Source organism: Oncorhynchus masou, unplaced genomic scaffold (assembly GCF_036934945.1).
Source record: "Oncorhynchus masou masou isolate Uvic2021 unplaced genomic scaffold, UVic_Omas_1.1 unplaced_scaffold_2892, whole genome shotgun sequence".
Lineage (NCBI taxonomy): Eukaryota > Metazoa > Chordata > Actinopteri > Salmoniformes > Salmonidae > Oncorhynchus > Oncorhynchus masou.
In genome coordinates, this window is record NW_027009316.1 from 21,125 (window position 1) to 38,413 (window position 17,289).

Below are 17,289 nucleotides of genomic sequence, written 5' to 3' on the forward strand. Positions count from 1 at the left end.
ACAAAGTACTGAGCAAAGGGTCTGAATACTTATGTAAATGTGATATTTCCGTATTTATTTATTTTTATATAGATTTGCAAAAATGTCTGAAAACCTGTTTTTGCTGTGTCATTATGGGATATTGTGTGTATACTGATGAGGGGGAAAAACAATTAATCCGTTTTAGAATAAGGCTTTTACGTCACAAAATGTGGAAAAAGTCGATGGGTCTGAATACTTTCTGAATGCACTGTATATGACCATTAAGGCCAGATCGTTCTTCAAGATGTTCAGACGTTCATAGGTGACAAGCAGGGTCAAATAATAATCACAGTGGTTATAGAGGACACATGTCAGCACCTCAGGAGTAAATGTCAGTTAACTTTTCATAGCCCAGCATTCAGAGGTTGAGAGGTTGATGGAGAAACGAAAAAGCAGGTCCCGGGATAAGGTAGCATGTCTAGTGAACAGGTCAGGGTTCCATAGCTGCAGGCAGAACAGCAGAAACTGGATCAGCAGCACAACCAGGTGGACTGGAGAGTCTTCAGGCCAGGTAGTTCTGAGGCATGGTCATAGAGCTCAGGTTCTCACCCCCCCCTGCACAGACTATTGAAGCATATACAGTACCAATCAAAAGTTTGGACAAACCTACCCATTCAACTTTTATTTACTATTTTCCACAATGTATAGTCATAGTGAAGACGTCAAAACTATGAAAAAACACATGGAATCATGAAGTAACCAAAAAAGTGTTAAACACAAAATATATTTACAATTTTAGATTCTTCAAAGTAGCCACGCTTTGCCTTGACGACAACTTTGCACACTCTTGGCATTCTCTCAACCAGCTTCATCTGGAATGCTTTTATGAACAGTCTTGGAGTTCCCACATATGCTGAGCACCTGTTGGCTGCTTTTCCTTCATTCTGCAGCCCAAATCATCCCAATTTGGTAATTTATTAGGATCCCCATTAGCTGTTGCAATAGCAGATACACTTCCATACGTCTTGGTTGAAAATGTTGGTGGCAGTTGTGGAAAGAATATAGCAGCAATTATTAAAAATGCAATTGCTGATTAGGCCATTTTCCCTTTTAACCAGGTGGTCTATCCACTAGGAACTCATGTACCATATGGACACATTAACAATGTCGAGCAACATTCATAGCTCTGCAACCATATGACAGCTCCAATTAGCCCCTTATAGTGAACAAGAGGCTTGAAGACTCATTACTATTTGGAGCATACAGTTCATAATTTACTGTAGGGAAACAATTGGGCATTATCAACTAAAATAAAATGAGTACATATTTATTAAGTGTCAGTAAAAGCTGAACTTCCCATCACAGCTGGTTAACAGGTTTGATTGACCTCTAGGCTGTCTAATAAACTTGTGATGCAGAGTCAAGGTCTACATCAACTGTAATTAACCATTTCAATCCTATGGAGCTTGTGTTGACAGTTGGTCGCTTAATTGACATGGCACTATTATAAATACAGTAAAGGACACCCTCTGTGGTCAGAGGCAACATCCTTTATAAACCTCATGTTGATCTTCTCCTATTGTCATGACCCTCAGCCACTAGTAGGTCTACAATTAACACTGATATGAAGATGATAAGTAAGACAGCGCAAAGAACCTGAATAGACTGATACAACATTCATTACTACAGGTCAAGACTTAAAACAACCTTGAGTGATATTTTTTTACAAGAAGCCTTGCCTGAAATACAAGTAGTGTTGTCAACAGAAACATCAATACACCAGTTTAACACTCTCCCCTCCCTATAAATGCAAAGCCAGTAGGATCTATCAGAGAAACCAGGAGTCCTGGTCTGAGGCTGGAGGCCGTATCCTGGGGATGGAAGTGGTTTAGCTCTGGCCTCCCAGGGTGTGCTGGTCAAACAGGTACTCTGCCATCTTGTTTTTGCCAGCATTCATCTTGCTGAGGTTGGTGATGTGGTCTCCCAGCTTCTTAATGGCCTCCACCTGCTCATTCAGGTAATGGGTCTCCAAGAAGTCACACAGCTGAAGAGGGAAAACAGGTCAGAAAAGAGAATGAATACAGACCATTGTAGATACAGTGACACACAAGAGCCTGGTGGTAATGGACCAAGGGAAGATAATGAGGTGTCTGCAGTTTATTATTTAACTAGGCAAGTCTGTTATTAAGAACACATACTTATTTACATTGGCATCCTAATGTGGAACAGTGGGTTAACTGCCTTGTTCAGAGGCGGAACATATTTTTACCTTCTCAGCTCCGGGATTCAAACCAGCAACCTCTGTTACCGGTCCAAAGCTCTAACCACTAGACAACCTGCTGCACCTTTTGCATTAACGGCATAGTGTGCATCTGTGGACTATTGTGCGCATGTTAAGCAGGTCACAAGCAGGTCATTAATTAGCAGAGTTACAACAACCGGATCATCTCCTGGGACAGTACCTGTATTCTGTGATACATACATGTGGTGTGGTTCCAACAACTTACATGGGGGTCAACCTTGTCAGAGGCAATCTTGTGCAGGTCCAGCAGAGCCTGGTTCACATTCTTCTCCAGCTGCAGAGCACACTGCATGGCCTCCAGCCCATTGCCCCACTCATCATGTTCTGGCTTCTACACAGGACAGAGTGAACACAAATGTTAATGACAACTAGCAGATGTTATAAGGTTAGGATAAAGTGAACAGAGTTACACTTCTCACACTCAGTTCAGTGGTTAGAGGCAGTATGTTCAGGACTACAGGTTCTCTAGAGCAACTTACTCCATGGAGGAGAGTGTGTACAAGTGGTAAAGACATTTCAGTCTACAATCTAAATGTGTTTGTTGCTCAGGTGCTCACCTTGATGTCCTGGAGTAAAATGCGTCCACCTCTCTTGTTCTGGAAGGAGAGGAGCTTGACGGCGTGCTCTCGCTACTCGTCGCTGTTCTCCTTGAAGAAATGCGCGAAGCCAGACAGAGCCACATCGTCACGGGAGAAATAGAAAGCCTGGGTGGATAAACAAAACAGTGTGGTTAGAAGAAAAAATGTCAAACGTGACAGAGCATTATGTTCTTGTTGTGGCAACTAAACTTTATGATAAAGGCATGAATCAGTCTAGTCTGTAGTCTACTTGGTAACCTGCCAATTAACCAGTCAAGGAGTTAAGCGCTCTTTCAAATATAGATTGCCGGCTTCATTTGAAAAAAAAATCAAATATCCACTTCACGGAATTTCTTGGCTATTAATTGTCTAGGGCAACAGAATAAAAAGGTGAAAGAGGCATTTAGGTCCATGAATAATACAGATAAAACAAAACGGTAATCTTGGTAAACTCCTTACCATTGAAGTGTAGGTGTAGGAGGCAAACATCTCCAAGTTAATCATCCGGTTGATAGCAGCTTAAAATACAGTTAAATTTCCTTTTGTAGGGTATGAAAAGATGGTTTTCTGTTTGTAAATGTACATTTGGGTATATGACATTTGGCCAAAAGAATAATGAAATTAATTACATAAAAATGATTCCGCTTATTTCTATTGTATGTAAAGAATCCAAATAGTACATCTCTCCACAATAGTGTACAATCTTCATAAATGTGTTCAATTATAAACCTACTGATGTCTTAACACAGTTTTCTTACATGCATACAATGCCAAAAAAGATGCAAAACTGTTTCTGGGTGGTCATTACAAAAGGAGCAATTTGAGTTGATGTTTTCCTTAAACCTCTTCATATAGTGGTTGGCAGGATAATATGTATGAATAATTTTAAAGGAAACTTCCTTAATTTTGTTAACAAATAGGTATGTGTGTGGCAACATCCAAACTTTTTCCAACAGATATTATCAATAAATCCATTCCAATAAGGCATGACATAAGGTACAGATACAACATCCTGCTGAAACAAGGATCATATCGCTCTGTTGTTGAATGGACCAAAAGAGAAACAAATCTTTCCTACTGATGAGTCAACAGGGTCAATAGAAGGTAGGCTCTGAGGGTCAGGTCTTGACATGTTCCTGAATAATAAAGCAACACCTGAGGGAATGGCATCTAAAACAATTGCAAAATCTTTAGGTGTTACAGGGGCCTTGTAAAGTGATAAGAATTCTTTATAACTGAGTAAAAGACCCTCTGCATTTACCAGTTGGCTCACCAATAGGATATTATTGCATCCAGGACTTCTTTTAATTATTTTTGCAAGTAGTGAGGCTAATATCTTATAGTCATTATTAAGAAGACAAATTGGACGCCAGTTATCGATGAGCAGCACTTCTTTTTTAGGTTTAGGTATCAGTGTTATTAACCCCTGTTTTTAATACTCTCTAAAAAAGACTTCAAATAGGAAGGGAGCTACTTGTTCAGAAAATAATTTTTAAAATTCTGATGTAATTCCATCAACACTGTTACGGCTTTCTAGGTGTGAAGGAGAGTCTGACCAAAATGCGGCGTGTACATTGCAATCCATGTTTATTAAACTGAAGCAACACAAATCTAAATACAAACACGACAAAACAATAAATGTAATGTTAACCGAAACAGCCCAATACTGGTGCAAATAAACACAGAACAAGGACATCAGGACACTAAGGACAATCACCCATGAAACACTCAAAGAATATGGCTGCAAAAATATGGTTCCCAATCAAAGACAACGATAAACACCTGCCTCTGATTGAGAACCACTACAGACAGCCATAGACTTAACTCGAACACCCCACTAAGCTACAATCCCAATACAAACACACCACATACAAAAACCCATGCCACACCCTGGCCTGACCAAATAAATGAAGATAAACACAAAATACTTCGACCAGGGCGTGACAAACACCTGGTGATTTATTGTTCTTTAGATGTTTGATAGACTCTATAATCTCTTCAACTTTGATGGGTTCATCACACTGTTTAGATTCTATATCACTGATAGAGTGAACATTATTCAGAGAGTTTTTTTTTTTTTTACCTTTATTTTACTAGGCAAGTCAGTTAAGAAAAAATTCTAATTTTCAATGACGGCCTAGGAACAGTGGGTTAACTGCCTGTTCAGGGGCAGAACGACAGATTTATACCTTGTCAGCTCAGGGATTTGAACTTGCAACCTTTCGCTTACTAGTCCAACGCTCTAACCACTAGGCTACCCTGCCGCCCCGATGAGTTAAAAAACACATCTGTGGATTCCTGACAGTACGTAGATCTATTTTCTGTAAAAATTGCTGCAGTATTTAGAGATTAATTTTTGGTCATCTGTAATAACACCGTCAATGTTTAACTTATGGATAATGTTACTTTTAGAGTGAAATTTCTCAAGTCTAAAGAAATAGGATGAATTCTGTTCTCCCTCCTCAATCCATTTTTTCCTAGATCTAATAAAGGCTGCTTCTGCTTTTAATTTATATATATATTATCCAGTTTATTTTGTAACTCAATTAGTTCCATCTTCTCCTCCCCCAAGAGGTCGGCTGGGGACCTCTGAGAAAGGGAAGTTATCTTAATGATCACCTTTTCCTCCTCAGCTCTTCTGGTCTTAGCAAGATTACTACCATATTTTCTAAGATATTTGGACACCTCAAATTTAAAGAGCTCCCAGTTCTTGCAATAAGATTTTTCTTCACAAGCCCTTTCCCAAAAGTGTGAGAGCAGATCTTTAACCTCAAATGTAACTATATCATTATTTAATAATGAGCTATTTTGCTTCCAGTAGGATGCTCTACCAAGGTTCGTATCAGGGGTAAATATTTTGATATCAATGTAAATATCCCTATGGTCTGTGAGGGGAGTAGTACAAATATTTGTAGTAACACACTCACTATCAATACATTTGGATATAAGCCAAAAATCTATTCTGGTTTGTCTGGAGCCTGTTTTGTTACTCCAAGTGAATGATCTTTCGGCCGGAAACCTCTCTCTCCATATATCAGTAAGATCAAACTTTTCCATAAAAAGTATTAAACCCAAATTCTGATTGGTTGGCCTACCTGGGGGCCATCTATCAGTTGAATTATCTATTGTAATGTTAAAGTCCCCTCCTATCAATAATAACGAATTGGGAAATTTAGATAACCAATGAAGTATATGTTTCTCTATAGATTCAAGCAACTCATCATTCTCATGTTTGGTGTTGTACCCGTAGAAGTTTACAGTAATGAGCGTAATGTCATTGTAACTGATCACAAGACAAATAAAGTGACCAAAGGGGTCACAGTCCGAGTGTAGAATATTACCACCAAAAGTATTTTTCATTGTAGTGACACCAGCGGAACGTTCAGATCCATGGGAGAGCCAAATATCGTTGCCCCACTGTGACCCCCAGAAGTTGGCATCAGCCAAAATTGAGTGAGACTCTTGAAAAAAGCAAAAATCTGTTTGAAATTGTTTAGCAAATAAAAATAAGGCCTTGTGCTTCACACTGTTTCGTAACCCCCTAGCATTAAGAGATAATATAGACAAAGACAAAACAACAAAGATTATATAAAAGTATAAACTGTAGTAGGATGAGTCAAAGACGTAGGAGCAGTGAACGATAAAGGAACCGAGATCTGCACCATTTAAGTCAATTTAAAGTGAAAATAGCTTATTCCATAACCTTTGAGCTAGACGTTATCTGGCTTTGAAATTCAACTCAACTGGAAATTATGTTCAAGACCAAACCAAGGGTTCTTGTAGTAAGAGAGAGTAAAAACCCTCTATAGTGTAATCAGGAACTATTCTAAATAATTGAAAAACAAAATGTTTTACATATAAACGTTCCTAAGACCTTTTTTGGAAATAAGTATTAATAACTAAATAGAACAATAACCGTGTAAAGTCAGAGCAGACCTGTATGCCATTTAAAACAGTATCTTAGTTACTGTATACATAAAACAAATTCAGCATTCAATCTTCTTCGTAAGTTTGTAAACAAAATAGGTCTTCTGGTCATACAAGAACAAACTAATAAATTGAAATACCTGAGTATTCCTGAAAAATAGTCACCTGATGCTTATTAGGTAAACAACATAAGGAAAATGAGAATACCATGTCTGAAACCATCAACCTGTTCCTTCTGGTGAGATTTTAGGGAGGAATATGGATTTCTGGACCGTTGATGAAACCTCGTCCTCCGACAAAGTAAGCAGCCTTCCCCTCACTTCGTGCTATCTTGATCGTTGGCCACAACCTGTTCCTTCTTTCTATGTCTTCTGGGCTGGGCTTCTTCTGGGCTTCTTCCTTTCTTTTTTTGTCACGACTTTGCATGGACATGCTGAAATAAATGATCTAATTATCATTCCAGTCACAGGAAAGGTCTTATATCTTGAACAAATAAAAATAATGACTAAAGTAAGCAAAGATTAATTTTATATTGACAAGAGAGCCGAGTGACCACTCTAACAATGGAAATACATTTGCTCAACGAATGAAGACAGGCAAGATCAGATGGGACCATTCTAGCCAATGAGAGGGCAGGTACGCATGTGAACAACACGCACAACTAAACATATTTTTCTCAAAGTTTCCAGAATGCCACATGCATCCACATCTAAAGCAATAGTATCAGCCAAAATGAATGCTACAGTGCAGGTCTAACAACAGCGGTTATTGTTGAAAAATGTGTGTGTTTGTTATATCCTTAGAATACAATTGGAAGACTTGGAAAATCCATTCTAATGTTAGGCTAATTGAGAAATAGTCTGTGTCTATATTTGATTTAGGATATACAAGGAATTGAATTTTCAGACACAGGTCTGTAAACTTCTGTTTCATTCTCTAAGAGCACATGTTTCAGTAACACATGAAGCTTAATTATTGACCTTTGCCAGAATGCATGTAACTTACTAAGGCATTTTAAACAAATAGCTGTAATATGGTTGTTTCTGTTGAATGTTGGAGGGAAAATATACCAAAAACTTTCCTGATCATTTGGCCAATATACCCCAATCACAACTCAAGTAACAATATTTTTCAATATTGTTGGTCTACCTAACAGTTTAGAATATCACCACCAAACCCCATGGTTTTTCACACTCAATAATTTCCTGTGTGTATCAAGAATGATCCACTTCATATAGTGATATCTGGCCAATTTAAAACAACTGTGGGAAGCATGTCGACACCCTGTAGACACCCTGTAGATCCAGTCCTTGCACCAACAAATTGAGGCTGTTCTGAGGGAAAAAAGGGGAGTTTGCAACTCAGTATTAGGAAGTTGTTCTTGATGTTTTATACACTCAGTGTATATATACAGTGCTGTACAAAAGTATTTCCCCCTTTCTGATTTTCTCTATTTTTGCATTTTTTGATACTGAATGTTATCAGATCTTCAACCAAAACCTAATATTAGATAAAGGGAACATGGGTTTACAAATAACAAAAAAAAGAGACTTATTTTATTTATATAATTAACCAAGTTACGCAACACCTAATTCCCCTGTGTGACAAAGTAATAACTGGTATTGCCACCTTAAGCTGCAATTACTAAAAACAAATTCCAAATACCAAATCGGTCCATATTATCAGGCAGGTGTGTTATTTAGCAATAAGCATGATAACCTGTATTATGAGGTTACATGGGGTTGCCCATCTACATTTATCCCAGTGTGCTAACCATTAGCAAGATCAGTGGTTCTCAATCCTGGTCCTGGGGACCCAAAGGGGTGCACATTTAATTTTTTTCCCCAAGCACTACACAGCTGATTCAAATCATCAAAGCCTTTTGATGAGTTGATAATTTTAATCAGCTTTGTAGTGCTCGGGCAAAAACAAAAATGTACACCCGTTTGGGTCCCCAGGACTGTTTGAGAACCAGTGAGCAAGATCATAAACTCAAAACATTATCTTGTTGCTAGCAACATAGACTATTGCTGACTTGACTGTCCCAAACTTTCCATTGGTACTCAGCCAAGGATGTATATACACTGAATAATGTAGGCCTATCTGTTACAACGGACTCCTGTTACTGCCTACCATACAATGTTGTTGTCTCTCTTTATGTAGTGTTGTGTTGTCTCTCTTGTCGTGAAAGGCCGTTTGCCTTTTGTTAGGCCGTCATTGTAAATAAGAATGTGTTCTTAACCGACTGAGTTAGCAAAGTTAAATAAAGATTAAAAATAAACAAAGCACTTCTCTGCGGCTTTTGACATTATTGATCATAATCTGCTGCTGGAAAAAGCACAATTGTTATGGCTTTACATCCCCTGCTATATTGTGGATCTAGGGTTACCTGTCTAACAGAACACAGAGGGTGTTCTTCAATGGAATCCTCTCCAACATAATCTAGGAAGAGTCAGGCATTCCCCAGAGCAGCTTTCTAGGCCCCTTACTTTTTCAATCTTTACTAATGACTTGCCACTGGTGCTGATTGAAGCCTGCGTGTCTATGTATGCTGATGACTCAACACTATACACATCAGCTACCACAGCAGGTGAAATCATTGCAACACTTAAGAGCTGCAGTCATTTTCAGAATGGGTGGCAAGAGATAAGTTAGTCCTAAATACATGAATTTCAAAAACTAAAGGCATTGAATTTGGGACATAAAATTAAAACACTGAACCTCAACTAAATCTTGTAATGGATAATGTGGAAATGTAACAAGTTGAGAATAAACGTCTGTCATGGTAAAAACATATTGATACAACGGTAGCTAAGATGGGGATAGATCTGTCCATAATAAAGCACTGCTCTGCCTTCTTAACAACGCTATCAACAAGGTAGGTTCTACAGGCCCTTGTTTTGTCGCACCTGGACTACTGTCCAGTCATGTGGTCAGGTGCCACAAAAAAAAGGACTTTAGAAAATTACAATTGGCCCAGAACTGGGCAGCACGGCTCACCCTTAAACGTACACAGAGAGCTAACATTAACTTTATGAATGTCAATCTCTCATGGCTCAAAGTAGAGGAGAGATTGACATTATCACTACTTGTATTTGGGAGAAGTATTGACATGTTGAATGCACCGAGCTGTCAGTTTAAACTACTAGCACACAACTCAGAAACCAATGCATACCCCACAAGACATGCTACCAGGTCTCTTCACAGTCCCTATGTCCAGAACAGACTATGGGAGGTGCACAGTACTACAGAGAGCCATGACATGGCTACTATTCCACATCAATTAACTCATGCAAGCAGTAAAGTAAGATCTAAAAATATATACAAATACAACTTATGGGACAGCGGGGACTGTGAAGAGACACATACATGGATTTTGTTTGGTAGAGTAGTGGCCTGAGGACAAACCCTTAATGTGTTGTGAAATCTGTATTGTAGTGTTAGTTTTATTGGATAGATCTGCCTTTAGTGTTCCAGTCCCCATGAAGAGTAACTCCTTATCACAAATCTATGACCCTGTGTTGCCTTATCACATGTAAAATACATTTTCAAATTCAATGAAAGCTGTGAAACTTTACCTAACTTAGAGAATACCATTACCATAAATATGTACTCAATTATTTTACCGTACTTCTTGGTGGCAGTTGTGAAAAGTTGCATGTATTGAACATGCCATTGCTTTTTAGACACTTCCCAGTGGGCTATTTCCCCTTTAACCAAGTGGTCTACTTGAAACTCATGTACTATATTGACACATTAACAATATCTATTTTCAGTTAAAGTTAACCTTGCCAGTAGCTTTGCAACCATTTGACATCTCCAATAAGCCCCTTATGGTGAACGAGAGGCTTGTAGAATTACTATGTGGAATATAGTACATAATTTGCTGGAGGGGAACTATTGGGCATTACCATCTGAAATAATAGTGTAGATGAATTGTGTCAGTAAATGTTCAACTTCCTCACAACCCCCCCCCCAAAAAAAAACAGCTGGCAAACAGGTTTTATTGACCTCTGGGGTGTCTAACTTGTGATGCCCATAGTAAAGGTCTACATCAACTGTAGGTAACCATGTTCCTCCTATGGACCTAGATGACAGTTGGGACCTTACTTGACATGGCACTATTACAAGACAATGAAGGACACCCTCTGTGGTCAGAGGTAACATCCTTTATAAACCTCACGTTAAACTTCTCATATTGTTATGACCCTCAGCCACTAGTAGGTCTACAATTGTCACTATTTATCACTAGTATGAAGATGCTCAGTAAGACAGAAAAGAACCGGAATAGACTGGATCATTACTACAGGTCAACACTTGTGATATATTTTATTGTTTTACAAGATGCCTTGCCTCAAATACAATAGTGTTGTCAACAGAAACATCAATGTTACAGCTGTGTTGCACTGCAACAGTTTAACACTCCCCTCCCTATAAATGCAAAGCCAGTAGGATCTATCAGAGAAGCCAGGAGTGCTAGTCTGAAGGCCGTAGTCTTGGGATGGAAGTGGTTTAGCTCTGGCCTCCCAGGGTGTGCTTGTCAAACAGGTACTCTGCCATCTTGTTTTTGACAGCATCCATCTTGGTGAGGTTGGTGATGTGGTCACCCAGCTTCTTAATGGCCTCCACCTGCTCATTCAGGTAATGAGTCTCCAGAAAGTCACACAGCTAAAGAGGGAAAACACAGGTCAGACAAGAGAATGAATACAGACTATTGTAGATACAGTAACACACAAGAGCCTGGTGGTAATGGCATAAGTGCAGATGAGATGTCTGCAGTTAATTTTTTAACTAGGCAAGTCTGTTAACAAACACTTATTTACAACGGCATTTTAACAATGGGCTTACTGCCTTCTTCAGGGGCAGAACATATTTCCCCCTTGTCAGCTCCGGGATTGAATCCAGCATCCTTTGTTAACAGCCCAAAGCTCTAACCACTAGACAACCTGACGGCCCTTTTGCAAACTTACGCATCAGCTGCTATTGCGCAAATGTGAAGCAGGTCACAATCCTGTGTCATTAGTTATCAGAGCAAACCCCTGATCAATTCCTGGGACAGGACCTGTATTCTGTGATACATACATGTGGTGTGGTTCCAACAACTTACATGGGGGTCAACCTTGTCTGAGGCAATCTTGTGCAGGTCCAGCAGAGCCTGGTTCACATTCTTTTCCAGCTGCAGAGCACACTGCATGGCCTCCAGCCCATTGCCCCACTCATCACGTTCTGGCTTCTACACAGGACAGAGTGAACAGAATTACACCCCTCACACTCAGTTCAGTGGTTAGAGGCAGTATGTTTAGGACTACTCCAGGTTCTCTATATAAACTTAGCGCTGGAGACACTTTCCTCCATGGAGTAAAGTCATTTATCAGTCTACAATCTGAATGTGTTTGATGCTCAGGTGCTCACCTTGATGTCCTGGAGTAAAATGCGTCCACCTCTCTTGTTCTGGAAGGAGAGTAGCTTGTCGGCGTGCTCCCGCTCCTCGTCGCTGTTCTCCTTGAAGAAATGCGCGAAGCCACGCAGAGCCACATCGTCACGGGAGAAATAGAAAGCCTGGGTGGATAAACAAAACAGTGTGTTTAGAAACACATGCCAAACGTGACTCGGCATTCTGTTCTTGTTGTGGAAACTAAACTTGATAAAAAAGCATGAATCAGTCTAGTCTGTAGTCTACTTGGTAACCTGCCATTTACCCTGTCAAGGAGTTGTTACGCGCCCTGTCCAAAGTAGGATAGATTCCCGGCTTCATTTAAGAAGAAAAAAACCCCTCAAATATGCACTTCAGAGTTTCTTGGCTATTAATGATCTAAGCCAATATAATAAAAAGCCAGGTGAAAAAAGGTATTTAGACCCAGGCGTAATACAGGTAAATCAACAAAACGGTCATCTTGGTAGACTCCTTACCATTGAAGTGTAGGTGTAGGAGGCAAACATCTCCAAGTTGATCATCCGGTTGATGGCAGCTTCGCAATCGTGGTGATAGTTCTGGCGGATCTGAGACTCCATTTTGGCAGATTTTCTTTATCAAAATGAACGGTACAAAAATAGAGTTTCTTCGACTATTTTTCTATTATACTTCAAGAAAGTGTTATGTTATCAATCCGTAATGCGGGACGAAGGCAGAGGAGTTCCGTTCAATCACTGTTGAAGCAAGAACTTCTTCATGCGTCTTCTCAGACTTGTGAAGTGGAAGGAGCCTTGTTCGCTCTATTTATTGTTCAAACGGAATGCGTCAGTGAAATCCACCCTCACAGAGCGTAGCCAATCACCTTTAGAATTTCAACAGCAACTAGGCGGGTCATTTGAAGACGTCTTCCCACTCATACACATGACCAGAGGCAAATATTATTTCTTCTACTGACAAGAGAGCCGAGTGACCACTCTAACAATGGAAATACATGTGCTCAACGAATGAAAACAGTGAAGGTCAGGTGGGACCATTATAGCCAATGATAGGGCGGGTACGCGTGTAGCAACATGCACAACTCAACGTTGTTTTTCTCAAAGTTGCCGGAATGCCACGTGCATCCACATATATCAGTACATTTGTAAAAGCTTAAACATTACGAAACGTATATTCTATCAAAATCCTCAAGTAATTAGAAAAAAACGGGCTTATCTCACGCGGACATATATTGGGCGGAGTAAATGCTCTCCCCTTGACCTCTTCATCTCGGTCTATATTTTTTTGTTGCTGCTTTGTTTATATCAAAGTAACATATTATTGGAAACAACTAAAGCAGTATTATCAGCCTAAGGCAATGATACAGTGCAGGTCTAACTAGAGCGGTTATTGTTGAAAAAGGTGTGTGTGTTATATCCTTAGAAGAAAATAGGAAGAATTGGAACACTCATTCTAATATTAGGCTAATTGAGAAATAATCTATGTCTACATTTGATTTAGCATATAAAATAATTGAATTTTGAGACACAGTTCTGTAAACTTCTGTTTCATTCTCTAAGAGCACATGTTTCAATAGCACATGTTGCTTAATTATTTACCTTTTCCAGAATGCAGTCAAAAGAAAAACTGTAGGGTTCATCACACCTTTTTTTTATATATATCAATTAAATTTTCAGTATGAGGTATGGGAATACAGTAGTGGACAGAGAAGGAAAGGCTGGCTTTTGTAGAAATGGTATTTGTTGATACACCTTTCGGTTTCAAATGACATATTCTAGTTGACATGTGGTCTATCAAAGTTGATTACATTAGCCTAGGAATAACTACACAAAATCAGTAGCTACATACATCTAACCATACATAGGTTATTAAGTTAAAACTGTGAAGTGGAAACCTTTTTACAGCTAATGAAAATCAAAGACTACAGAAATAAAGTACCTTCCTAACAACTTCAGTTCACATGACCTGATCTTCCACAACTGTTGACAGGGTGCTTTCAGGGTGCTGGGTTATTGCTCAATACAGCCATGTAGTTGAAATGTCATTAGTATTCATAGGAACTCGATCTGTGTTCGAATACTCATACTAACTGCACTAACCATACTACTTGTGATGTAAGTGGAATATGTAGTATGGTTATTGGTCAAATAATGGATATAGTTAGTTTGCCAGAAGTTCCCGGATGTCGTATTAGCCAAAATACGAAGTATACAAGCAGATGTACTGTTTGGATTCTTTACATACAATAGAAATAAACTGAAACATTTTAATGTAATTAATTTCATTATTATTTTGTCCAAATTTCATATACACAAATGTAAATTTACAAACAGAAAACCACATTTTCATACCCTACAAAAAGAAATTGAACTGTATTTTAAGACGGTTAAATGCTCTCTAAGAATATGCATGTCCCTTAAGGTCCTTGTGTAATTATAATGTGATATTGTACCCCCTAGCTCGATTGTCCATTGTTTGTAATCTATGTATGCTTGTGTTCCCTCATGTGCTTTATGTATTGATTTGTTGTTAATAAAATAAAAATTAAAAATACAAGCAGTGGACTTTATTTCCGTGCTTTCAGGGCCCATAAATGCAATTGTTCAGAAAACGGGCGTGAAAGAGATGTAATGAATTTTCAAATAAGTTAAAATTCTTTAGCTACGCTATTCTTACGAACCGCATAGCCTATTGTAATGACCTGCCTAGATCATAAATGAACAATTGTCCAGACAGAGGCTTGAGTTTGCGAATTGACGGTTTATTAAACCAACTTTACACAGGCTACTGTTTGGGCCGTAGCACACGCCAAAAAGATGACAGATAACCCACAAGCCAATCGTGACATTCTCTTGGGAAGCCCAGACGTAAGAGAGAGAGAATAAAGGCTGAACCTGGTCTTAACTTCCAATGCTCCACCCCCCTGCCCAACCCCCCTCCACGCCACTCCGCCAACCACCAGGATGCCCGGCATCAGAACATTCCAGGCATTCCCGTGATTGGCAGATAGCAGGTTGATTGACATGTCGGACCCCGCGAACACCGGGTACTGGTCAGTACAACACAACCACCTCCTAGCCTAACACATAACACACAGCTGTCTGTGCGGGTCGCTACACTATCATTGCAGTAGTATACACCGTTATGTTAGCTTGCTACCTAACATACATTTAGTTGACTATTAAGACAGCCTTTGATAAGTGGTATAGTCATAGTGCGTCCTCAGTGGGCATTTTTAAATTCACTGGCTATCTACTCCGATTTCAGAGCACTCATCTGAGTGCATCAAACTGCAGATGAATTGATGAATTTACAAACGTAACACCCATTGAATATAACCAGTGTCAGTAAACGTCTGCAAAAAAAAATTGTAATTAAATTGTTGCCAGCACCACAGTTGCAGTCACCAATGCTCTGGATAACATGAAAACAGCCTAACCAGCTGTGCTAGGGTGAGTAAAATGGTCAGAGTGTGGTGTTCTCTCATTTGTGTCTGGAAGTAGCTAGCCAAAGTTAGCTTTGGTGATTGACTGCCGTTGTCAGGTCAGAACGCCCGGATCACCCCGACTCCTCGGCCAGAGCGTCCGGTGTAGGCTCTGAATGCTCCGAGAGCAAAACGCTTTGAATTTCCGAACGGACAATCTGACAACGCTCTGAATTTAGGAACGCCCAGAGCGTACTCTGGCACTCCAAATTTAATCTACAATCACATCCGAAATCGTACGAGGTCTAGCTACTAATTGGCTATGCTAACAAGCTAGCAATAGGTTGCATAGCAACAGTCAAAGCGATAGTTAGCTCAACTAACAGTTTACCGTTCTTTTACAGTATTCTCAAATGTAACCTTTATTTAACAAGGCAAGTCAGTTAAGAACATTTTTTTTTTAATGACGGCCTACTCCAGCTAAATCCGGACGACGCTGGGCCCAATCATATCCCAATTACAGCAGTACTATAGTGATGCCGCTTGCACTGAGATGCAGTGCCTTAGTCCGCTGTGCCATTCGGGAGCCCTATGAACTGATAGTATGCAGTATGTACTCCTTAAGTATGTAGTATACAGTATTTTAGTATGTGTATTCGAACACAGTTTAGGTCTTCTGGGGCAGTATGCATCAAGCCTCTCAGAGTAAGAGTGCCGATTTAGGATCAGTTTTGCCTTTTAGATCACATTGAATAACATTACATGGATGGGGAAGCTCCTCTCCCCAGCTTCCACTGATTTATACAGCCCCTGGTCTTTCCTGGCCTAGTATGTAAGGTATTGCCTCTACTCCAATTGTTTGAGAACAGGACCCCTTTTTCCTCAAATGTAAGCCAAAACAGGCTCTATCTATCAGTTTGTCATAGCTACTATCTAGGTTCATTGTTTGTTGAAAAATTAGGAAGCTGCTTCAAATGTGGGTAAGGGTCTTCAACATAGATAATCCTTGAAGTATGTGCCTTGCTTTCTGTTACTTTGATCAACTGTTCTAGGCTGAACCTCATTTAATAGCGTAATGCTTTTATTATGAGTGCCATCAAAGTTTTGGAGACAATGCAACAAAGCCTCTTCAGACTGTTGGAAGTGGCAGTAGACTCATGCTTAAACCGGTGTTACAAAAAGGGCTGTGACATACTTGGCATTCCTTTTTTATTGCGAAAAGGGACATCACTTTTTGACAAAGTGATGTGTCATGCCTAAAGTATAAGTTTGGGTGAGCATATAATGCGAATGTCTAGCATCCCAAAAGTTGCTTGTAACTCACAGACAACTTTAGCTTTTTTTCTAATGATCAACTTGGAAACTATTTACTACTTTGCAACTACTTAGCGTGTTAGCTAACCCTTCCCATAACCCTTTAACGTAACTCCTAACCTAACTAACTTTAGCCACCTAGCTAACATTCCACCTAGCCACCGAGCTAAAGTTAGCCACAACAAATTGAAATTCGTAACATATATGTTTAGCAAATCGTAACATATTGTACAAATTGCAATTCGTAACTTATATTGTACGAATTACCATTCGTTTATTATAATACCAAATTGATGATGGACATCCACAAATGAATACATATCATACTAATTGGAGTATTCCCAAATATACTTTTACAATGTTACGTCTACCC

General features: G+C 39.4%; 2 protein-coding genes across 2 annotated transcripts; both read right to left on the minus strand.

The window, feature by feature from the left end:
* Positions 1-628: 628 nt before the first annotated feature.
* On the minus strand, positions 629-3,362 carry LOC135533993 (ferritin, middle subunit-like). The gene is made up of 4 exons (XM_064961157.1): positions 3,301-3,362; positions 2,821-2,967; positions 2,469-2,594; positions 629-2,005 (listed from the first exon to the last, which is right to left on the minus strand). Exons 3-4 carry the CDS (start codon positions 2,553-2,555, stop codon positions 1,850-1,852), a joined length of 243 nt encoding a protein of 80 aa, XP_064817229.1. The 5' UTR covers positions 2,556-2,594; positions 2,821-2,967; positions 3,301-3,362; the 3' UTR covers positions 629-1,849.
* A 7,710-nt stretch (positions 3,363-11,072) lies between these two features.
* LOC135533991 (ferritin, middle subunit-like) lies at positions 11,073-13,020 on the minus strand. Its single transcript, XM_064961154.1, has 4 exons — positions 12,679-13,020; positions 12,181-12,327; positions 11,876-12,001; positions 11,073-11,436 (listed from the first exon to the last, which is right to left on the minus strand). Exons 1-4 carry the CDS (start codon positions 12,778-12,780, stop codon positions 11,281-11,283), a joined length of 531 nt encoding a protein of 176 aa, XP_064817226.1. The 5' UTR covers positions 12,781-13,020; the 3' UTR covers positions 11,073-11,280.
* Positions 13,021-17,289: the final 4,269 nt, after the last annotated feature.

Coding starts and splice junctions, on each gene's coding strand:
- LOC135533993 (XM_064961157.1), bottom strand. CDS start 2,555: ATGCAGTGTGCTCTGCAGCTGGAGAAGAATGTGAACCAGGCTCTGCTG. Junction 2,006..2,468: donor CTGACAAGGTTGACCCCCAT/GTAAGTTGTTGG, acceptor TTCCCTCTTCAG/CTGTGTGACTTCTTGGAGAC.
- LOC135533991 (XM_064961154.1), bottom strand. CDS start 12,780: ATGGAGTCTCAGATCCGCCAGAACTATCACCACGATTGCGAAGCTGCC. Junction 12,002..12,180: donor TTTTACTCCAGGACATCAAG/GTGAGCACCTGA, acceptor TGTCCTGTGTAG/AAGCCAGAACGTGATGAGTG. Junction 11,437..11,875: donor CAGACAAGGTTGACCCCCAT/GTAAGTTGTTGG, acceptor TTCCCTCTTTAG/CTGTGTGACTTTCTGGAGAC.